At 43.5% G+C, this 24955-nt stretch overlaps 1 protein-coding gene across 1 annotated transcript in view; it reads right to left on the bottom strand.

The window, feature by feature from the left end:
• Positions 1–9825: 9825 nt before the first annotated feature.
• The window catches only part of PXN (paxillin), a 59796-nt gene continuing 44666 nt past the window's right edge, over positions 9826–24955 (bottom strand). Inside the window, exons 10-11 of the mRNA XM_069758342.1 lie at positions 14701–14849; positions 9826–11659 (exon numbers count right to left, since the gene is read on the bottom strand). Coding sequence (XP_069614443.1) covers positions 11393–11659; positions 14701–14849 — 416 coding nt within the window. The 3' untranslated portion in view covers positions 9826–11392. The remainder of the gene's footprint in view (positions 11660–14700; positions 14850–24955) is intronic.

The following is a 24955-nucleotide window of genomic DNA, read 5'->3' as shown; positions in this document are numbered from 1 at the left end:
TTGGCACCTGAGCTCACTATTGGCACACCATCAGTGGCTTTTTATACTCTGCATGGAGAGTTCTCCCCTTACAGCGCTGAAGAAAGGATTAAGGCCCCTTAATGACCGCTGTTAAAAAGGTGTATCCGTGGTCATTAAAGGGTTAAACACTGGATGTACGCCGCAGCAATTAGAGAAGCACGTTATTTTTTCAATTTCGGTGTATTGCTACATATTTGCTAGTGGCCGGAAAACACCTTAAGCATGTCAACTCAAAACAGGAAACCACAAAACAAAATTAATGAAATGTTTATTGGCATTTTTCACAGAAGCAAAAAAAAAAAAAAAAAAGTGACAAAAACATACAGGAACAGAACAGCTGAGCTGATGTGTCATTACAAACCATTGCAGAAGGGTGGTCGTACTTGTACTCCAGAGTGGCCAGGCACATAAGAAGTAATGGTAAGGGGGTAGCACAGTGCGCGTTTCTGCATACGTGACAGTCCAGCATCTAGAAGTACTTTAGTCTGATCATTTTAAGGCAAAGTGTGACTGCAAATTTTCAACACCAAAAGGCAACAGAATTACAGACTATAATGCAGAACATAAATTTAGCTCTTTAAATGCAGCTTGCAGAAAGTAGGAAGAATGTAAAATTAAAATCACTTCCTTATGAAGATTGAAGGGGGTTGTCCACTATTTGGACAAATTTTTTCAATGCTAAAATCATTCATGTAAAATAAATAAAAATCTTTTACTCACCTGCCTCACCCGGTCTCATGACAAGTGTTATGCTACATGAGCGCTGCAGCCTACTAGCAGCCACCGATGGACTGCAGCGGTCACACTTTTATTGGATACCCGAGTTTAGTCTTAAGGTACTGTCACACTAGACGATATCGCTAGCGATCCGTGACGTTGCAGCGTCCTCGCTAGCGATATCGTCCAGTGTGACAGGCAGCAGCGATCAGGGCCCTGCTGGGAGATCGCTGGTCGGGGAATAAAGTCCAGAACTTTATTTCGTCGCTGGACTCCCCGTAGACATCGCTGAATCGGCGTGTGTGACACCGATTCAGCGATGTCTTTGCTGGTAACCAGGGTAAACATCGGGTAACTAAGCGCAGGGCCGCACTTAGTAACCCGATGTTTACCCTGGTTACCATCCTAAAAGTAAAAAAACAAACACTACATACTTACCTACAGCCGTCTGTCCTCCAGCGCTGTGCTCTGCTCTCCTCCTGCACTGGCTGTGAGCGTCGGTCAGCCGGAAAGCAGAGCGGTGACGTCACCGCTCTGCTTTCTGGCTGCCCGGCGCTCACAGCCAGACCAGAGAAGCAGAGCGCCGAGGACAGACAGCAGAAGGTAAGTATGTAGCGTTTGTTTTTTTACTTTTTAGGATGGTAACCAGGGTAAACATTGGGTTACTAAGCGCGGCCCTGCGCTTAGTTACCCGATGTTTACCCTGGTTACCGGGGACCTCGGGATCGTTGGTCGCTGGAGAGCTGTCTGTGTGACAGCTCTCCAGCGACCAAACAGCGACGCTGCAGCGATCCGGATCGTTGTCGGTATCGCTGCAGCGTCGCTATGTGTGACGGTACCTATAGGGAAGTGTGAGGGCTGCAGCCCACTATTGGCCACTGGGCTGATTAGATTTGAGACTAAAGCTTTTAAGAAAGTTGACCAAGTAGTGGACATCCCTTTTAAAGGTCTGGTTCACACATCTTATACTATCCAGATGAACATGCCTAGAGATTAAAGTGTTACCTGTCGATTTTGCAGCAGATTTTGTCATACATATTCCTTATTGCTGTGCAATCTGCACGGATTTTCAGCATTTCTAATTATCCGTGTGAATGCAGTCTTAGATTGGTGTATAACACATGATGAAATGAATTTGACTGAAATGTGAGCTTACTCTTTAAAATGGGTGACACCCATTTTTTTGAAGCAAGTCTTGGGGTCTGTTTTTAGTAGTGTGCACCAAGTACTTTGGGAATATTAAATATTAAAGTGGTTTTACGAGGTTGGAAACTGCACTGGTCAATATCATTCAAGCTCTGTCCCATTCAAGTGCATTGAACGGCAGTGCAATACAGCAGAGGTCCCCAACTCCAGTCCTCAAGGCCCACCAACAGGTCATGTTTTCAGGATTTCCTTAGTCTTGCCAAGGTAATAATTGCATCACCTGTGCAATGCAAAGGAAATCCTGAAAACATGACCTGTTGGTGGGCCTAGAGGACTGGAGTTGGGGACCTCTGCAATACAGGACACAAAGGAAGAGACGGGTGCCTTTCTTGTATGGGAGGAATAACACCTTTTTAGTAACTCATGCAATCTGTACTAACAATTTGGCCAGTACCCATGTGCAAAAGTATATTAAAATAGCAGAAAATTCTACTGCAATTTGGTACAACTGAATCATTCTGTATAACATGCCATCAGTAACTTTTCTTTAACCAAGTTGGCATTTAAATTAGAAGTAAACATGTTAATTTTTTAATCATCAGGATTTTATACCTTAAAGCGAACCTGTAAGCAGGATTTTGCTAAGTAAACTACAGACACTGTCAGGTTGACAGTTATACTGATTAAAAGGATACCTGGGGTAAAGAAATACGTCTTGTGGTTCTTGTTGTGTAATCAGTGAAAAAGTTTTCAGTTAATTATATGCCCGTGCTCAGGGGGGGAAGGACTGTATGCAGAGTCTTATCTTCCTGCTCTAAGCCAGAGAAATCAAGGACAGGCATGTTCCTCATCATAGAGACAGAGATAAACAGACTGTTTCAGGGCAGCCTGTGGGCAGATCTTTCCTTGGTTTCTCTGGCTTAGAACAGGAAAATAAGATGCTGCCTACAGTCCTGCCCCGGGCATATCATTAACAGAAAACTTCTAACACTGATTACACAAGAACCACAAGACTGATTTCTTCACCCCAGGTATAAATTTTAATCATTCTAACAGCGCCGACCTGACTGACTGTAGTTTATTTAGCAGGATCCTGCTGACAGGTTCACCTTTAAACTTATGGCATGTTTATGTAGGTTCTTTAATACTGAGTAAATCCTTACATTGCTTGTAATCAGTTTTGCCGTTTTTCTTAAGTCCATAGTTAAAATGTATGAGTTGCAAGTGAGGTGGGTGGACATTGCACTTGACGCTCTCCTGCCTTCCATTTCTGAATGAGATGTCACTCATGTTTCAGTGACCTGTCAGATAGGAGGCAGGCAGCAGGGGGAGAGGAATAGGTAGAGAGATAGGAGAACTATAAGTGTAATGTCCACCCACCACACTTGCAACTCATACAATTTCAACTATGGACTTACGAAAAGCGGCAAAACGGACTTACAACTCATCACCATACAATATTTCTCTAAAACCGCTGAACGGATTTCTACAGACGATGTAAGGCTATAATAGGATTTTAAAGCGCAAACGAATGGCGTGTATGTGAAGATGCTTTAATGCCTGATGACAGGTTCTCTTTAAGTGGGTTTCAATAAGGAACATGTATATGGACAGGACATTAGATGCATCACACAGTCAATATATTTGTATATGATTAACATAAAAAAATAGACACTTTGTGACATTGTTACATAAAAAGGCATCTTGGCCACAGTAATCAAACCAGTATTATCTTTGGCATTTCACACAATCATAGAGTTTTCATATGAACAATGCATGCTGATGATTCAATTGAATTGAGTAGATTCAAATTGCAATTAATTTCCCATTAATTACCCTAACTCTAAGGAACTTATTGCAAATCAGTCTCCAGGAGGAAAAAGGGTGACCCACGGCTGTGGGACAGGAGTAGATTGGTGGCATCGGAGTAGAATAAAAATTTGGACATCTCTGAGAAAATCTTTAAAGCGGAACCATCATCTTTGCACCATGTAAAGGCAGGATATTACTCCATCTGTTCTAGAAGATAAAAATTCAGCCTACTGGCTTATAGAACATCTAAAAGTATACCCCTGACAATTTGGAAGTAGGGTCTGTTCAATGTGGAGGGAAGTCTCCTGCCCCCCTTTGTGGTGTCTGACAGGCTACTGTATATACGTACATACACCGCAGCCTGCCGATCACCACCCAGAGCATCAGCAGCTGAAGTAATCTCATGAATACACCCTACTCAAACTGGGTCCACTGTATTCTTTCAGTGTTCCTACTTGCCAGTCTGCACAACACCTTTCTATGCCATATCGGCTACTAGGAGTACAGATCCATAGTTTTAATATGCTGCCTTTATATAGGACATCATAGTATGTTATAGGACATCACAGTATGTTTCATTTTGTTTGTCATGTGATTTAACTGCACCTACTAATACATTTTATCAGATATTTTTTTCTTAACATTTTAAATGAAATGCAATATATCCTCATCGCTCCATCACCAACATCCTGTACAAGAGTATAAAAGAAACAGAACCGAGTCTCTTAGGCTGGTTTCACATTTGCGTTTTTTGCCGCAGCGTTTGTACCGCATATAAACGCATGCGTCGTGCTTTCCTATATTTAACATTAAAAACGCATGCGCTTTTTTGTTCGCATTTTGGCGCGTTTGACGACATGCGTTTTTTGTCGCTTGCAGCTTGGCACGGAAATGCGTAGTAATTTCTAGAGGCGTCTTTTTGCCGCCAGGAAACGCATGTGTTCGATTGCGCAAGGTTTGCGTAAAAAAAACGCATTGCTGTTTATGTACACGCATGCGTTTTTAAGCACATGCGTTTGGTTGCGTTTTTGAACGCATGCGTTTCAATAGAGAAAAACAAGTCTAGACACTGATAAGCCACCCCTCACCATCAAGGTGATAAAGGGATCCAAACCCTAACCCTAAGCCACCATCAAGGTGATAAAGGGATCCAAACCCTAACCCTAGCCCTAACCCACATCAAGGTGATAAAGGGATTCAAACCCCAACCCTAGCCCTAATGGAAATAAATACATTTTTTTAATTTTAAAATTTTTCCCTAACTAAGGAGTTGATCAAGGGGGTTTGATTTCTATTTATAGGGGGTTTTCTAGTGGATTTTTATGATTGGCAGCTGTCACACACAAAGACTTTTTATTCCAAAAAATATTTTTTGCGTTACCACATTTTGAGAGCTACAATTTTTCCATATTTTGGTCCACAGAGTCATGTGAGGTCTTGTTTTTTGCGGGACAAGTTGACATTTTAATTGGTAACATTTTCGGGCACGTGACATTTTTGATCGCTTTTTATTCTGATTTTTGTGAAGCAGAATGAACAAAAACCAGCTATTCATGAATTTCTTTTGGGGGGGGGGGGGGGGGCGCCATTTATACCGTTCCGCGTTTAGTCATAATTCACGCCCTCTGTAGTCCCATTGGCGGTGTCTGGATCTTGATTTTTCTCTTGTGAAATTTCTCATCATGCGTACCAAAAGCGCAAACGCAGGAAAAAACACATGTAAACGCGTACAAACGCGGTGTTTTTTTAACCGCATGCGACAACACATGCGTCTAAAAAACGCAGCGTTTGTACGCATTTACATGCGTTTTTTTCACCACTTGCGGATGCGTTTTAAACGCTGCGGAATTAAACGCAAATGTGAAACTAGCCTTAAATCTTGTATGATTCATCAGTACAGCATGCATCGCATGGTACATCGTAATGTCAGGACAATCAAACTATGTTGGCAACAAGGGAGATAGGATAAGGAAATAAAAGGTCATATACAAACCAGATTTGCAAACCCAACATACTAATGTACTTTATTAATCAAATTTGCCTTGGATGGGCCAGTTAGATACTGCCTTATATGGCATCAGTGGTGCACCCTCCTGTGTTACGTCCAAAGAGAAAGCAGAGGTGTCAGGACTCCAGATAGGCACTCACAGTAGGACATCCGTTAATTTTTGAAAAGTGAAGTATATTAGCTAAAAAGGGTTGTTTACCTTTAGGGCCAGTTTGCTTTAGTTTTTTTTTTTTACTCAAGTGCTTGTAATTTTGACTAAAAAAAATTCAGTTGGGTTGCGTTAAAAAAAAAATTTCAGTTTGAATTTAAAAGCTCATTGTTTTACAGCACAGTCAACCTCGAAGGGACCAGTGATCATAAATCAGCCGAGATTTGTGCAGGAAAAAAAAAAAAAAAAAAAACACATTGAGTAAAAAGCTGCATTTGAACTACAAGATTATTGTTAACGAGCATTGCTAAAAACACTCGCTATGCGATCTTGCCGCGTAAACAGGATGCCAAAACCTGATGGACGAGTAAAAGAACTTTTGCCGAGCGCAAAAGATCATTGTTCTCACCGATGCATCACCTTGTGTAAACAGGACCCGCACTGCTCAGAACCATGGCAGCCTATGTGCACTGAGCAATGAGGCGTAGATTGCTCAGTGTCCATGGTTTACTTTGGTATGCCTGTGAAAACAGGCATTTAAATGACCGTCAAACGATTAAAGTTTATTGATCAGCGGTCATACGTCGGGCCATATAAGAGGAACTTTACAACCTCTACACTCAAAACATTAGAACAAGCTCAGTGACAGATTCTCAGATAACTCATTCTGCAGCCAGTTATAGTCATAGCAAGAAACTGCTCGGTGAGTCTGCGCAGCTGTTGAACCCTTAGGCTATGTTCACACTATGCGGATTTTGCTGCGGATCTGCAGCGAATTTGACCGCTGCGGATCTGCAGCAGTTTCCCATGAGTTTACAGTACAATGTAAACCTATGGGAAACAAAAAACGCTGTGCACATGCTGCGGAAAAAAACGCGCGGAAACGCAGCGGATTACATTCCGCAGCATGTCACTTCTTTTCTGCGGATTTTCACCTGCTCCAATAGGAAACTGCAGATGAAAATCCGCAGAAGAAACCGCGGTAAAAACCGCGATAAATCCACAGTAAAAACCGCGACGGGTTTTCACTGCGGATTTTGGAATTCTGCTGCGGAAAAATCCGCAGTGGAATCCGCAAAGTGTGAACTTAGCCTTACTTAAAATGCAGAGACGTAGGGAATTCATGAATCTGGCCTATTACCAGGAGGGTGAATCAGTGGGTCACTTGCTGTCGCTGGTGGCATCTGCCCAGAGAAATACTTCCTTTGTTCACTCTCTGGTGACTGGGAGTGGTGTTACTGTTTCGGAGACTTCAGAGATTTTGGAGACTTTTGCAGATTTTTACGCAGACTTCTACTCCTCTCGGGTAGATGGGTCAATGGAGGACACGGCGGCGTTCCTTGAGGAGTTGGAGCTCCCGAGGCTGAGTGACAGGGATAGGGAGGATTTGGAGGCTCCCATTACGGAGGAGGAACTGGAACGGGCATTGCAGTCGATTGCTAATGGGAAGGCGCCTGGCGTAGACGGATTTCCTGCCGAAATTTATAACTTGGGGGAAGTGTTGATCCCTAAATTGAAGGTGGTCTTGGAGGAGGCTAGGAATGGCGGAAGGCTGCCAGCATCTATGAGGGAGGCCACAATAGTGGTAATTCCAAAGGAGGGGAAGGACCTGACACAGCCGGACTCATACCGACCAATTTCTTTACTTACAATCGACGTTAAACTCCTGGCTAAGGTGTTGGCGGTGAGGTTGACAAGTGTTATTTCTGGCCTGGTACACTCAGATCAATCTGGCTTTATGCCTGATAGGTCAACTGCGATCAACTTGCGAAGGCTGTATATGAACTTGCAACTCAGAGCTGATAACTGTGGCCAGAGAGTTATTGCATCTTTAGACGCTCACAAGGCGTTCGCTAGTGTGGAGTGGGGGTATCTCTGGCAGGTGTTGCGAAGAATGGGGTTTGGACCGCAGTTCATATCCTGGATTCAATTAATGTACTCGATGCCGATGGCCAGGGTTAGGGTAAATGGAGAATTGTCACGGACCATACAATTGGCTAGAGGGACGAGGCAGGGGTGTCCGCTTTCTCCCCTTTTGTTTGCTCTAGCAGTGGAGCCGCTGGCTGCTACGCTTCGACGATCTGATGAGATGACGGGGTTTAAATATGGGGCGATTGAAGAAAGGGTGGCGTTGTATGCGGATGACATTTTGTTGTTTCTGGCTGATCCAGTTGCATCCTTGGAGGGAGCCATTGGGATTATTGAACGATTTGGATCAGTGTCGGGGCTTAGGATAAATTGGAGTAAGTCTATCTTGTTCAAGGTGGACGATGTGGATGGGGAACCATTGGAGGATGGGCGACTGGAGGTGACGAGTAAATTTAAGTACCTGGGAATATGGGTATCTATGCCGGTCACTGACTATATACATGAGAATCTGACTCCAATCTTGGGTGCCCTCAAGGCAAAAGCGGATGCATGGCTTAAGCTGCATTTGTCTGTGGTAGGTAGGGTGAATCTTATCAAAATGATTCTGATGCCGAAAATACTGTATATTCTTCACAATGCACCGGTTTGGATACCACGTGGGAAATTTAGACAGATCAACTCTGTTTAGGAATTTGATTGGGGGAGGCAGCATCCGCGTATTAAACTGGAGACACTTCAGCGACCCAAGGATGATGGGGGTCTGGCATTGCCTAACCCTGAATTGTACTTCCTTGCAGCCCAGAGTCAGCATCTAAGGGGCTGGGCGCATGAGGGGTCATCTGGAGCGGTACAGCGGTTGTTGGAAGTGGTGACAAAAAGAAGGCCAGTGGTACAATGTTTGGAGGATGGATCCTTGGAGAGTTTGGGGAAGCTATATCCGACTTTGCTGTTGATACGCAAGCTGTGGGGTAGATTGAGGCACGCACGTGGGATCACGGACTTGACTAGATACTCGCCGTTATGGCATAATAACAATCTGAAAGAATTTGAGGCATTGGGGGTACTGATAGAGTGGTTGGGCAAAGGGATTCAGTATGTATACCACATAATTGAGCAAGGTGAACTGAAATCATTTTCCCAATTGCAGGCGGAATTTGGCCTTGGGTCTGCAGGGGAGTATCAATATTTGCGGATGAGGCATGCCTTTGGAGCTCAGAGTAGGAACGGAGGTATTAGGATTCAAAGGGATATAGTACTGGAGTATGTGTAATGACGGGACGACTGGAGGAGTCATATCCACTCTGTACAGGGATCTGTTGCACACTTTCCTATTGGGGTTTCCAATAATGGCGAGAGCTAATTGGGAAAGGGATCTGGGCCCAATGGATAACGAGACTTGGGAGTCGGTGTTGGAATGGATCCCAAGACTGTCGCTGAGCGAACCGTATAGACTGTCACAGCTTTATGTGATACACAGAGTTTATAGGTCTCTGATGGTGCTATATAAGGCAGGATTACGTAATGACTCTGAATGTCCGAGGTGTAGGTCTACGGATGCAGACATTTTCCATATGATGTGGACATGTCCGAGGTTGGCTGCCTTCTGGGTGGTAGTTTTAAGTCGTATGGAAGGTGCGTATGGATGCACGGTGCCAAGGGACCCAGCTGTCTGTTTGTTGGGATGCATGGATGAGATTGGAGTGGATAAACACCTAAAGATAGCTATAGCTAGATTGTTGTACATGGCTAGGAAGGTGATAGCTAGAAACTGGATTAGGGAAGAGCCGCCGTCAAGAGGAGAATTCCTCCAGTATGTGAAACAGGGCCTGACACTAGAAAAAGGGATTTATAAGAAGAAAGGGAAAATTGAAACGTTCAATAAAATGTGGTCTTCATGGATTGCTATGGGATAGTAATGTGAAGTGTGGCTTATACGATTGGTTGAGGGATTAGATACTCTATTGCTTTAATGATGGTAGTAATTAACAAGATGAGCTGCTTTGTGGGGTGGGGGCGGGGGGCTTTGGGATCGAAGGGGGTTGTTTGAAGGGGGAGGGGGGGGGAAATACTCTATTGAAAATGTAAATGAAACATGTTAATTGCCTTGTTATTCTTAATAAAAATTTATTTGAAAAAAAAAAAAAAAAAAATGCAGAGATGTGATTAAAGCCAAGCTCCAAGTATACCGAGCAGTGACTTCACGTGACATTACACACATTAGTGCTTTTGGTGATGTCAGTTTAACTTTAATGCCATTAAATCACATTTCGAACACTGTGAAACATATCTTTCTACTGAAGGACGATCCCTTTAGGCTAACAGATCCGCTTAAAGTTCTTATCAAAATATAAAAATCTGCCACCAAGCTCTTGTGCAATACCCCTTACATCAAAATGAGGATGTAGTAGCAGGCATCTTTCTAAAGTTTTAGATTTCTCAGGTAAAGTACATGATTTAGGCTACGTTCACATTTGCGCCGCTCCCGGCTGCGTCGGGCGCAGCTGCGACGACGCACGCGCCATGCGCCCCTATATTTAACATGGGGGCGCATGGACATCGTTGCATTTGCGTTTTGCGACGCATGCGTCGCTGCAGCGCATGCGTCAGGGCGTAGGGAACGCAGCATGATGCAGTTTTTCCTGCGCCCAAAACCATGCAAAAAGCGACGCAGCGTTTGTGCATGCGTTCATATTTGCGTTGTGCGTTGCGTCGCCGACGCAGCGCCGCACAACGCAAATGTGAACGTAGCCTTACATAAAAATAAATGGGCATTTCCTATCTGATTGAAATAGCTTCATTTGCAAATACTGCTTTTCAATTAACATACGTCTAAGATTGTTAATAAAGTAATTACACGCTAAAAATACTGAAAATGTTAATAGCCAGGTTTAGTTAAAGCACAAAAAAAATCCAGTAACACTGGATTTACTTTCAGAGTAAATATATTTATATATGTGTATATTTTCATTTATTTTTTTTTTAAAAAAAGCAGATTTTATTTTTGTCATTAAAATTGAACCAGTCTTAGAAATCACACTCTTAAAAATGAGGAAAGAGGATTTCTGTTAAAAAAAAAAAAAAAACACCTGAAGATCAGTTACTCTGTATTCAGGTGAGAAGTTACCAGTAACCGTCATTAGAAAATGTTATTGCTGTAATTCCCAAATCAGGCCTATTAGAACACAGCTTAACCCATATAATGAAAGCTGCCAGTCTCATTCTATTAAGGATGCGAGTCATTCTCTCCTCTCACTTTCTAATCGGCAGACGTCTCCTTCCTAAACTGTGGAAGCCATACGAATACACGCATACAACTGCTGCATACAAGATTGTCTCCTTTTAAAGTGCTGCACAGCCCACAGCACAATGTGAACACGCCATGTAGTCAACAAGGCATTTAAAAGACATGGAGTTCACAGGATCTAGTCATGGGCAGCCTTGGACTAACAATTCTGAAATGATAAAGGGCTTTCCTAAAGGGAACAGTTTAGGAGGTCAACAAGCAGATCAGCACCTTACAAAAAATGAGGAAAAACAGATGAAATGAGTAAGGATCCCAAGCCTCCCTACTTCCTTCTCTCCCAAAGTCCATATGTTTAACAACCACCCTGGCTGTGCCCAAGAGCCGCTCACACCCTCATAGCTGAAAGGTCAAGGTACAGTGCAGTGCTCTAACAGAAGAGCTTGATAAAGCAGTTCTGGCAATATGGCTTGTCGTTCTGCTCCTTGAAGGTTCCTTTGTTGAGCTGCTTAAGGCAGAAGGCACAAACAAAATGCTCTGGATGGAATTTCTTCCCCATAGCAGTAATACAGCGGCCGGTGATTGGCTTCTGGCAGCCAGAACAGAGTGAACCACGACGCTCGTGGTAATGCACCTCACAGTATGGTTGACCGTCATGCTCAAAGAAGCTTCCATTCACAAATGGGGTAAAACATTCCTGAGAACAAAAAGAATTTTGGAACGATTAACATAAAAATCTATGCTCTTGAAACTGATTTTTTTTTTTTTTTTTTAAACAGTTATAGAGGAATTTAAAGGAGATGTCCAGTTTTGGGAGTGGGTGGTCACGTGACAGCAAGTATGCGATTTGTAGAATTTCAGCCACATTCCGAATAGACATGCACGGGCCTCACTCAATACATGTGCCTCGCGAAAGTATTCATAAAGATACCAAATGTAAATTTTTGGTGAACAATCAACAAGTGGAACACAATTATAAAGTTGAATTAAATGTATTGGTTATTTTAAGTTCTTGTGGAAATTCAAAAACTGAGAAGTGGGGCGTGTAATATTATTCGGCACTTTTAACTTAATTTGTTGCGCCATTTTTTGCTGCGATTAAAGCTGCAAGTCTCTATCAGTTTTGTACATCGAGACTCTGAAATTCTTGCTCATTCTTCCTTGGCAAACAGCTCGAGCTCAGTGAGATTTGATGGAGATCGTTTGTGAACAGTTTTCAGCTTTTTCCACAGATTCTCGATTGGATTGAGGTCTGGATTTTGACTTGGCCATTCTAACACCTGGATACATTTATTTGTGAACTATTCCATTGTAGATTTTGCTTTATGTTTGGGATCATGGTCTTGTTGGAAGACAAATCTCCGTCCCAGTCTCAGGTCTTTTGCAGACTCCCAACAGGTTTTCTTCAAGAATGGCCCTGTATTTGGCTCCATCCATCTTCCCATCAATTTTAACCATCTTCCCTGTCCCTCAGAAAGATAAGCAGGCCCAAACCATGATGCTGCCACCACGCTTGACAGTGGGGATGGTGTGTTCAGGGTGATGAGCTGTGTTGCCTTTACGTCAAACATATCGTTTGGCATTGTTGCCAAATAGTTCGATTTTGGTTTTATCTGACCAGAGCACCTTCTTCCACATTTTTGGTGTCTCTCCCAGGTGGCTTGTTGCAAACTTTAAACACTTTTTATGGTTATCTTTGAGAAATGACTTTCTTTTTGCCTCTCTTCCATAAAGGCCAGGTTTGTGCAGTGTACGACTGATTGTTGTTCTATGGACAGACTGTCCCACCTCAGCTGTAGATCTCTGAAGTTCATCCAGAGTGATCATGGGCCTCTTGGCTGCATCTCTGATCAGTCTTCTCCTTGTTTGAGATGAATGTTTAGAGGGACGACCGGGTCTTGGTAGATCTGCAGTGGTATGATACTCCTTCCATTTCAATATGATCGCTTGCACAGTGCTCCTTGGGATGTTTAAAGTTTTGGAAATCATTTTGCATCCAAATCCGGCTTTAAACTTCTCCACAACAGTATCACGTACCTGCCTGTTGTGTTCCTTGGTCTTCATGATGCTCTCTGTGCTTCAAACAGAACCCTGAGACTATCACAGAGCAGGTGCATTTTACAGAGACTTGATTACACACAGGTGGATTATATTTATCATCATTAGGCATTTAGGACAACATTGGATCATTCAGAGATCCACAATGAACTTCTGGAGTGAGTTTGCTGCACTGAAAGTAAAGGGGCCGAATAATATTGCAATAATATTGCACGCCCCACTTTTCAGTTTTTTAATTTCCCCCCAAAAAATTTAAAATAACCAATAAATTTCGTTCAACTTCACAATTGTGTTCCACTTGTTTTTGACTCTTCACCAAAAATTTACATCTGCTATCTTTATGTTTGAAGCATGATATGTGGGAAAAGGTTGAAAAGTTCCAGGGAGCTGAATACTTTCGCAAGGTACTGTATGCAGATTGATCACTTGCGATCAAATGACTCTTCGCTCTCGCCACCAGCCCTAGAGAAATCAGACCATGTCCACGCAATGAGGATTCAAAAGTCTGCAGTTATGTAGACCTTTATTCCAAATCTGGACAATCCTTTTAAAAAGTAATCACCGATTTAATTTATTTCATAAATCAAATTGTTCACACAAAAATAAGACCACCTTGTAAAATACAGGGTGGTCCAAAAGTAGGTGGACAGTATGTGTAATAGGGTTCTGAAGAGGGAGATTTATCAAACATGGTGTAAAGTGAAACTGACTCAATTGCCCTTAGCAACCAATCAGATTCCACTTTTCATTCTTCACGGACTCTTTGGAAAATGAAAGGTGGAATCTGATTGGTTGCTAAGGGCAATTGAGTCAGTTTCACTTTACACCATGTTTGATATATCTCGCCCTTCATAACCCTATTACACATCCTGTCCACCTACTTTTGGACCACCCTGTATATTCTCAGAAATTGCTTCTCTCCCCTCCTACATGGACCATCCTCGCTGAATTCATGGGTGAAATCTGTCTTCAGCGAATACCGATTCCCCTTTAACGAGACAGGAGATGGCAGTTGGTGCTTATAAAATTCTATGGGGATTGGGAAATGGAGGCAGACAGACAATCTGCTGTAATATCTCCTGAAAGAATAGTTACAGTTCTGTGGAGAACTGTATCAACAGCACATGTCATTCTTTATCTTTGTAATGGGGAAATCTGGAGTCATTGAAGTCAGATTTTACCTGAGTATTGACAGTTTTGAGAATGAAAGATCAGTCCTGGCGTGCCGAGAAAAGTGAATTTCTTGAATAAGATATTAAAGTTCCTTAATTTCATGTTCAGTATTGATTAAAAGATAAACAAACAAAAAAAGATTACTCTTTAGTAATTAAGATATTTGTAAGGGGTTAGCAATGTTGTCGTACTGCAGTGGCATTATGGGACAAAATTATTTCTAGGAGTTTCCATCATTTCCTTCAGAGATTCTGGGTACCTCTCCAACGCCAAAAAAACAAATCTCTAAATTAAGTGGCTGTAGTGTGCGTGCGTGCTTGACTCAGGGAATATCTATTGACTGAAGAGAACAGGGACTGTGACGAGAAATCTGTGCAGCCACACAACCAATTACCAAGTAGTTGCATGTCATTTTACAGTCTCAAATTTTCCATACTAGGGTTAAAATAAAAAAAATAAAATAAAGGACAGTGTTCTTTTGCTTATTTTTGACAAAAGTATTCTTACCCTACAGACGAAGCACTCTGGATGCCACAGTGTGTTAAGAGCAGAGATATAATTCTCAAGGATCGCATGGGTGCAGCCACCACACTTGGGAGCAAACATATCAAAATAATCCTTACGGCAATAAGCCTTCCCATCCCTCTCATGGAAACCTGTAAATCCAAGCCAAATAAGACTGATTAAATATATATATACACAGGTAAAAACACAAAATCACAGAAACACATTGGATTTAAAAGGAATCGGGTCCGCAGGGCTTTTCTAGCTCATTTGAGTACAGCGTAATGTAGGCAAAGAGACCCTGGATCCAATGATGTACCACTTAGTTTACTGGGCACAGCAGTTCTGAGATTTCGATTTAGCAATTGAGCAGAGCTGAGAAAGCGAACCCCACTCACACCAGGCACTATGTACATTGTCTATACCGTGAGCTCCTTATTACAGGAGGGGGCAGAGCCAGTCTAAGTCACGTGCACATCAGACCTGGCAATGATAATCTCCTAGTGAGAAAACCTTCAGTGTAAGTGAACAGCACGCAGCTTGATAACTGACACATCATTGAATTAAGTGTTTTAACCCCTATCTCATGCTATTTTCAGATCACATAGCAAACACCTGCTGATTCACTTAAATGATTCCTGCATGTATCCAGCCACTAGCCATCTTCGCAAACTTTTGTAATGGTATATGGCAATTTCAACTTACTCTGCTTGTCCCCTTATGCTGTGAGGACAAGTATCTTTTTTATTTCAAAGTGGTTTATGATCCATGTAGGCCTGGACACTTGTTTATCTGTTCACTACATTTATTGTGTCCTGTTGTCTCAACTTAGTTTGATTGATTGCTAACTAGGTAATATTGAGAGAGATCTGGGGAAGCATTTAGGCAGGGGTTAGCATTTATGCACATTTAATCTAAGTACATTTTATCAAAGTACGGGCAGTTATACCATGGCAGTTAGACAGAGCAGGAGACAAGTAAGACACAAACAAACCTACTCCCAGTACATTTGGATTACAACAAATATTTACCACTAGATGGTGGCCCGATTCTAACGCATCGGGTATTCTAGATTATGTATTATTTATGAAGTTTTCAGAATAATGCAATTTATACAAAGGATTAGGCCGGCCGCGACCAATTAGCGAAGCGTGGTTCAAATTCCACGCCAATTCACGGGTGGACTGCGACTGTCGCTGATTGTTCACGGCCGGGCGTGACCAATCAGTGAAGCCAGGGTCGGCTCCCGGTTTTTGAGGGCCCCGGGCGAAAGTCTCAGTGGGCCCCTCTCTAACACATGCCCACGTAGCATACTGCCCAGCCCACGTAGCATACTGCCCAGCCCACGTAGCATACTGCCCAGCCCACGTAGCATACTGCCCAGCCCACGTAGTATATTGCCCAGCAACGTAGTATATTGCCCAGCAACGTAATGTATTGCACTGCCACGTTGTATATAGCAGAGACGTAGTATATAACACTGCCCATGCACTATATAACCCAGGCCACGTAGTATAGAGCACAGCGATGTAGTATATTGCCAAGCCACGTAATATATACTACAGCCACGTAGTATATATCACAGCCCACATAGTACATAGCAGAGATGTAGTATATAACACTGCCCACGCAGTATCTAACAGCCCACATAGGATATAGCAATGTGGGCACCATATCCCTGTTAAAAAAAAGAATTAAAATAAAAAATAGTTATATACTCACCTTCCGTCGACCCCCGGATGCAGGCCAGACGTTTACCTATGCTCCGGTCCCAAGAGTGCATTGCGGTCTCGCGAGATGACGACGTAGCGGTCTCGTGAGACCGCTACGTCATCATCTCGCGAGACCGCAATGCATGGACCGGACCGTCGCGAGGAGCGGGAAAGGCCTGGGCTGGATCCGGGGGCCGACAGAAGGTGAGTATATAATGATTTTCTATTATTATTTTTAACATTAGATCTTTTTACTATTGATGCTGCATAGGTAGCATCAATAGTAAAAAGTTGGTCACACAGGGTTAATAGCAGCGTTAACGGAGTGTGTTACACCGCGGCATAACGCGGTACGTTAACGCTGCCATTAACCCTGTGTGAGCGCTGACTGGAGGGGAGTATGGAGCAGCCATTTCGCGGCCGCACTGTGCCCATCACTGATTGGTTGTGGCCGTTTGACCGCGACCAATCAGCAACTTGGGATTTCCATGACAGACAGACGGAAGTGACCCATAGACAAATATATAGTAGATATGCATTTTTATAATCTATATCCTGGCTGCTGCATTCACTCACATCCACCGTCCTTGCATTAACTCTTTATACTCCATCCATATTGGCCCCTCACTCCTCTCCTTTGTATAGCAATCACGCTTTTTTCACATTGTTAAATTGCACCGAGCCATTCAGTCCCACTATCCAACACAAGAGACGCGGTCACAAATCACTTAACCATCTGCGCACTCTTTCTATCCTCCTCCTCCTAGTCGCAGGTGATCTCGGCCAACCCCAGCCCCCCATGTTATAGCAAGTCAAACCCCTCTAACCTTATTCTGTCTCTTTCAATTGTGCCCTTTGGAATTCTCGCTCTGTGTAATAAACTCTCCTTCATCCATGACTTTCCTTTCTAATTCTCTTAACCCTCAGTCAGGGGCAATTGATCTGACAGGCGCAGCTCAGTTAGTTTCATTTCTCTATTTTCAGTGGTTTGTCTGGGAAACACCCTCTTCCCAGTACCTTCATAACTTTAAAGGCTGTGTGAACCCTGAGAAGCCTCTTGTGCTGCAGAGCTGCAGGAGATCAGATATCAGTGTTTTGGCTTCTCAGGCTCATTGCCCCTGAATGCGTCACACCTTTGACGATTAGAATTTGCTGGTTTTATTCATCCCAATTGTTTTTTTAGCTTGTTTTATGATTAGCTAGTGCTAAATTTGTGGATTTGTCATAGAAGGTTTTGTTAGAAATAAGAGTGTGCTTCTGAGGCACATTGCGCCCTAACACATTCTCTCTCTTGCTTCTGCTTTTCTTATGAAATGGCGAGGAGAATATTTGACTTGTCCAATGCCCTTCATGTTGAGCAAGTGCAAAATATACAGCCTGATGAGACAGACCCCTTACAGCTAGAAGATTTAGGGGAAGAAAGGGACATCGATTCAGAAGATGATGTGGAAGAATGTCCAGATGTGTCTGATACAGATCAAGATGGAGAGTGTGAGGAGGATGCTCAAGACATAGAAACATATTACTTTTCTGGTTATTAAACTTTTTTTTTTTTTTTTAAACCTGATTATGTATATTCCCATTTATTACATTCCTATTAAGGTAACTGATCACTTTTAGAGCATTGAAATTTAAAAAAAAAAAAAAAAAAAGGAAAATATAGCCAATTTTCTAGCCTGTGCCGGACAGGCGCAATGCCCCTAAACTCGTTATGAAACATATTGCCCCTGACAGAGGGTTAACCTCCTGGCTCTTACTGAAACCTGGATCCAGCAGTCAGACACCACCGCTGCTGCTGCTGCTCTCTCATATGGTGGACTACACTTCTCTCATACTCCAAGATCGGACAATAGACCAGGAGGAGGCGTTGGTCTGCTCCTACAACCCAAAATGTACCTCAGGTTATCCCTCAAGTACCCTCACTTGTCTTCCCTTCTTTTGAGGTCCATGCTGTCAGACTCTACATCCCCTTCTCCATGCGAGTGGCAGTGGTGTATCGTCCTCCCAACCCGTCTCATCAGTTCCTGGATCACTTTGCCACCTGGCTTCCACACTTTCTCTCCTGTGACCTCCCCACCCTCATCATGGGTGATTTCAACATCCCCATTGCTTTTCCCATCTCCCCATCTGCTACTCACCTATTATCTCTAACCTCCTCCTTCGGCCTCACAGCTTACCAACTCTCCAACGCATGAAGACAGAAACTCCCTCGACTTCATCATCTCCTGGCTTTGCTCAGTGGATGATTTCACAAACTCCACTTTCCCGCTCTCTGACCACTAACTTCTATCATTCTCTATCAAGAACTGCCATCCCGCTCAGGTCACCCCTACTTTCTACACATATAGAAATATACAGGCCATTAACACCCAAAAACTTATGAATAACTTGCAGTTATCATTGGCCCCCATCTCCTCCCTCATGTCCTGATTCTGCACTGGAGCATTATAATGAAACACTGCAATGTGTCCAGGATGATGCTGCACCTCCTATACATAGAACACGGCACAGACTGCGACAACTGTGGCACACGCTGCAAACACGTTTCCTGCAGTGGTGCTCCAGGTACGTCGAACGTCTATGGAGAAAATCCATTATAAGTTTATGTTTAAAACATACAACACTGCCTTTCACCTCTCCAAACAAACCTATTTCAGCACTCTCATCACCTCACTATTTAATAACCCTAAACGTCTCCGACACGTTTCATTCCCTACTCAACCCAAGACTGCAGGCCCCAACCACAGATCTCCGTGCTGATGATCTAGCCAATTATTTCCAAGAACAAAAATTGACCAAATGCGACAGGAAATTATCTCCCAATCCCTTCATACCATGCACTGTCTTCCCTCCCCTACTGCATCTAGCTCACTCTCTGAATTTGAACCAGTCACAGAAGAAGTAATCAGTCTCCTTGCATCTTCTCGCCCGACCACTTGCACCAGTGATCCATCACATCTCCTCCAGTCCCTTTCCCCTGCTGTCACCACCCACCTAACAAAAATGTTCAACCTCTCTCTCTCTCTCTCTCTCTTCTGGTATCTTTCCCTCCTCATTTAAGCAGGCCATCAAACATCCATTACTTAAAAAAACATCCCTCGACCAAAACTGTGCAGCTAACTATAGACTGGTCTCTAATCTTCCCTTCATCTCTAAACTCCTGGAACGCCTGGTCCACTCCCGTCTTTTACGCTATCTCTCAGATAACTTCTTGACCCTCTACAATCCGGTTTCCGCTCTTTACACTCTACTGAAACTGCCCTCGCTAAAGTCTCTAATGATCTACTAACAGCTAAATCTAATGGTCACTGCTCCCTGCTAAATCTCTTGGATCTCTCTGCAGCATTCGACAAGGTGGATCATCAGCTCCTCCTCACTACGCTCCGCTCCATCGGCCTCAAGGACGCTGTTCTCTCCTGGTTCTCATACCTCTGACCGCTCCGTCACTATCTTTTGCTGGCTCCTCCTCCTCTCATCTTCCCCTTACTGATGGAGTTCCTCAAGGATCTTTTCTAGGCCCCCTCCTCTTCTGTTTGTATACTGCCCCTATTGGTCAAACAATTAGTAGATTTGATTTGCAGTACCATCACTATGCTGATGACACCCAATTATATACCTCTACTCCTGATATCACGCCTGCCTTCTTAGAAAATACTAGCGATTGTCTTAACGCTGTCTCTAACATCATGTCCTCCCTCTACCTGAAAGTGAACTTGTCAAAAACTGAACTCCTTGTGTTTCCTACCTCTACTAATGTGCCTATGCCCGACATTGCCATTTCCGTGTGTGGTTCCTCCATTACTCTCCAGCAACACGCCCGCTGTCTTGGGGTCATACTCGATTCTGAGCTTTCATTCACCGCCCACATCTAATCACTGGCTCGCTCTTCTTATCTGCACCTCAAAAACATTTCTAGAATTCAGCCCTTTCTTACTTTCGACTCTGCAAACACTCTCACTGTTTCTCTTATTCATTCTCTTCTGGACTATTGTAACCCTCTACTAAATCGGCCTCCCTCTTACCAAACTCCCCTCTCCAATCTGTCTTGAATGCTGCAGCAAGGATCATATTCCTCACCAATCGTTACACCGTTGCCTCTACCTTATGCCAGTCATTACATTGGTTACCCATCCACTCCAGAATCCAGTACAAACCTATTACCCTCAGCCACAAAGCACTTCATGGCTCAGCACCACCCTACATCTCCTCCCTGGTCTCAGCCTACCACCCTACCCGTGCTCTCCATTCTGCTAATGACTTGAGGTTAGCATCCTCAGTAATCAGAACCTCCCACTCCCGCCGCCAAGACTTTTCACGAGCTGCGCCAATTCTTTGGAATGCACTACCCACGTTAATGATTAATGCCCAATCCACACAGTTTTAAGCGTACCCTAAAAATGCATTTGTTCAGACTGGCCTATGTCTCAGTGCTTTAACCCAACTATCCCTGTGTAGCCCATTCAAATTTTTTTACCATAACCAGGTTCATCGCATCATGTTCTCACATGCTTTATGCATTTAATAGCCCTCTGTGTCTGTACTGTTACATACTTAGGCTGATAACCAGTTCATGCAGCATTACATGAACACCCAATTATTACACTATGTCTGGTCCGAACAACTAAAGCAATTGTTACCATCTACCTTTTGTGTCTCCCCTTTTCCTCATAGATTGTAAGCTTGCAAGCAGAGCCCTCATTCCTCTTGGTATCTATTTTGATTTATGTGTTCATGGTTATGCTGTAATGTCTATTGTATGCACAAGTCCCCTCTAAAATGTAAAGTGCTATGGAATATGTCAGTGTTATAGAATTAAAATTATTATCATGATTTCCTATGGTCTCGCATTGCTATTTGCACCATACAGAACCAGCGACAGAGCTACAAATGCTTATAAATGAGTTGTATTTTCTATCATTGGCAGCAATTCGCACACGATATACTTGCCATATTCTTCTGAGCAAATCACAGGCAACTTGACCGTCTTATAAAAAGTAAAAACTCTAAAGAAGTCGCAGATACAGTGCACAAATATTTTGTTGTGCATTTTTTCAAAAAATTGCTGTTGCATGACATGTCACCATTTTGCCCCAGCCTAAGGCTTTCATCTCATTTTCACTTTTAAAATAAAATTACATGTCACTCAAAAATCAATAAGCTCCTCCCCCTCCCCCCCCCCCAAAAAAAAAGCGAGCAAGTCATCTCTAATCATGCTGAACCTTCTACGCGACTGTACGCATGTTTCATCTGTCATTATGCTGCTCTATCATTTGACAAATCAAATTTTATATTCCAGAAACTTGCTAATTATAAGCGGAAATCAAATAAAAATGTAACATTAACTGGCAAACAAACAAAATCAACTTTCAATAGATGCAATTCAACTCTGACACTTAAATCACCAGTTATCCAATATTTATTATATTACCACGGACTGGCTGTGTATAGATCATAAAAAAGATATGCCTAAAATCTGTTATATGGTACTATCTAGCGGTCCCTCGGTATCCTGTCAACAAGTCAAAAGTGGACAGAATTTGCTTTTTATTCCTATTGTTTGACCTTGAAAATTAATTTTTATCTACAGTATATACTCAAGTATAAGCTGACCCCCCTTATTTTGCCACAAAAAAAAACTGGGAAAACTTATTGACTCGAGTATAAGCCTAGGGTGGAAAATGCAGCAGCTATCGGTGAATTAAAAAAAAAAAAAATAGATGCTCCATACCATTCATTATGGCCCCATAGATGCTCCTTATAAAGCTGTGCTACATATAATGCTCTGCACCGTTCATTATGGCCCCATAGATGCTCCATATAAAGCTGTGCCATATATAATGCTCTGCACCGTTCAGTATGGCCCCATAGATGCTCCACATAAAGCTATACAATATATAATGCTCTGCACCGTTCAGTATGGCCCCATAGATGCTCCATAGAAAGCTGTGCCATATATAATGCTCTGCACCGTTCAGTATGGCCCCATAGATGCTCCATAGAAAGCTGTGCCATATAGAATGCTCTGCACCGTTCATTATGGCCCCATAGATGCTCCATATAAATCTGTGCAATATAGAATGCGGCTGCTGCAATTAAAAAAAAAAAAAAAATGACACTCACCTCTCTTACTTGTAGCTCCTCAGCGTCCCGTCTTGGCGTCTCTCCGCACTGACTGTTCAGGCAGAGGGCGGCGCGCACACTAGTACGTTATCGTGCCCTCTGACCTGAACAGTCAGAGCAAGAGGACGCGGAAGGCGGAGCGGTGCCCGGCGGGTGGAACGTGGACAGGTAACTATGACATACTTACCTGCTCCTGGCGTCCCTGGCTCCTTCACCCGGACAGCTGGTCTCCGGGTGTTGCAGCCTCTTCCTCTGTCAGCGGTCATCGTTACCAGTACACTCATTAGAGGAATGAATATGCGGCTCCACCCCTATGGGAGTGGAGTCCATATTCATAACTTTAATGTGCGGTCCCACGTGACAGCTGAACAGGGGAAGAGCTGCGGCACCGAAGAAGGGCAGGGGGAGCGCCGGGACTAGTTGAGTATGCGACAGTCCTCTCTCCCCCTCACCCGCCGACCCCACCGCCGATCATGAGTTGTGTATAAGCCGAGAGGGGCACTTTCAGCCCAAAAATTTGGGCTGAAAATCTCGGCTTATACTCGAGTATATATGGTATATTAAAAAAAAAATCTGCTATTCATTTCCAGAGATATGGGCATTTTATTTAGTGCTCATCTGAATGGTTTATAGAGGGTGTATTTATCACTGGAGTCTTTGGTGGCCAGTTACAATTATTGTGAGCCACAGTCCCCTTTTAAAAATCATAAAAATTAGCAATACATAAAAGGCCCATATCTCTGGAACCATATGGTGGATTAAAAAAAAAAAAAAAAACTACCCAAGGGAACAACAAGTATAACATAAGAGCAAAAACATGTCACGTTTGACCTGGTGATAGGTTCTCATTAAAACTGGCAAACTCTAGATCAGTGCATGTTGCCAACAATCTAACAATTACCGTATATACTAGAGTATAAGCCGACCCGAGTATAAGCCGACCCCCCTAATTTTGCCACAAAAAACTGGGAAAACTTATTGACTCGAGTATAAGCCTAGGGTGGAAATGCAGCAGCTACCGGTGAATTTCAATAATAAAAATAGATCATTATTTCCCCATAGCTGTGCCATATAGTGCTCTGCGCCGTTCATTATTGCCCTATAGCTCTGCCCCATATAGTGCTCTGCGCCGTTCATTATTGCCCTATAGCTGTGCCCCATATAGTGCTCTGCACCGTTCATTATTGCCCTATAGCTGTGCCCCATATAGTGCTCTGCACCGTTCATTATTGCCCTATAGCTCTGCCCCATATAGTGCTCTTGCACCGTTCATTATTGCCATATAGCTCTGCCCCATATAGTGCTCTGCACCGTTCATTATTGCCCTATAGCTCTGCCCCATATAGTGCTCTTGCACCGTTCATTATTGCCCTATAGCTCTGCCCCATATAGTGCTCTGCACCGTTCATTATTGCCCTATAGCTCTGCCCCATATAGTGCTCTGCACCGTTCATTATTACCCTATAGCTCTGCCCCATATAGTGCTCTTGCACCGTTCATTATTGCCCTATAGCTCTGCCCCATATAGTGCTCTGCACCGTTCATTATTGCCCTATAGCTGTGCCCCATATAGTGCTCTGCACCGTTCATTATTGCCCTATAGCTGTGCCCCATATAGTGCTCTGCGCCGTTCATTATTGCCCTATAGCTGTGCCCCATATAGTGCTCTGCGCCGTTCATTATTGCCCTATAGCTGTGCCCCATATAGTGCTCTGCGCCGTTCATTATTGCCCTATAGCTGTGCCCCATATAGTGCTCTGCACCGTTCATATTGCCCCATAGAAAGCTCTGCCCCATATAGTGCTCTTGCACCGTTCATATTGCCCCATAGAAAGCTCTGCCCCATATAGTGCTCTTGCACCGTTCATATTGCCCCATAGAAAGCCCTGCCCCATATAGTGCTCTTGCACCGTTCATATTGCCCCATAGAAAGCTCTGCCCCATATAGTGCTCTTGCACCGTTCATATTGCCCCATAGAAAGCTCTGCCCCATATAGTGCTCTTGCACCGTTCATATTACCCCATAGAAAGCTCTGCCCCATATAGTGCTCTTGCACCGTTCATATTGCCCCATAGAAAGCTCTGCCCCATATAGTGCTCTTGCACCGTTCATATTGCCCCATAGAAAGCTCTGCCATTGTCGCTGCTGCAGTAAAAAAAAAAAAAAAAAACACATACTCACCTCTCTTGCTTGCAGCTCCCGGCGTCTCCGCTCTGACTGATCAGGCAGAGGGCGCCGCACACACTACATGCGTCATCGCGCCCTCTGACCTGAACAGTCAGAGCGCAGAGACGCCGGGAAGATGGAGCGGCGCCCGGCGGCTGGAACGCGGACAGGTGAATATTACATACTTACCTGGTCCTGGCGTCCGGCTCATTCCTCCGGACAGCTGTCTTCGGTGCCGCAGCTTCTTCCTCTATCAGCG

The sequence above is a fragment of the Ranitomeya imitator genome, chromosome 1 (assembly GCF_032444005.1).
Source record: "Ranitomeya imitator isolate aRanImi1 chromosome 1, aRanImi1.pri, whole genome shotgun sequence".
NCBI classification, from domain to species: Eukaryota; Metazoa; Chordata; class Amphibia; order Anura; family Dendrobatidae; genus Ranitomeya; species Ranitomeya imitator.
Note: the sequence above shows the minus strand (reverse complement) of the source record. Positions and strands in the feature narration are given on the sequence as shown.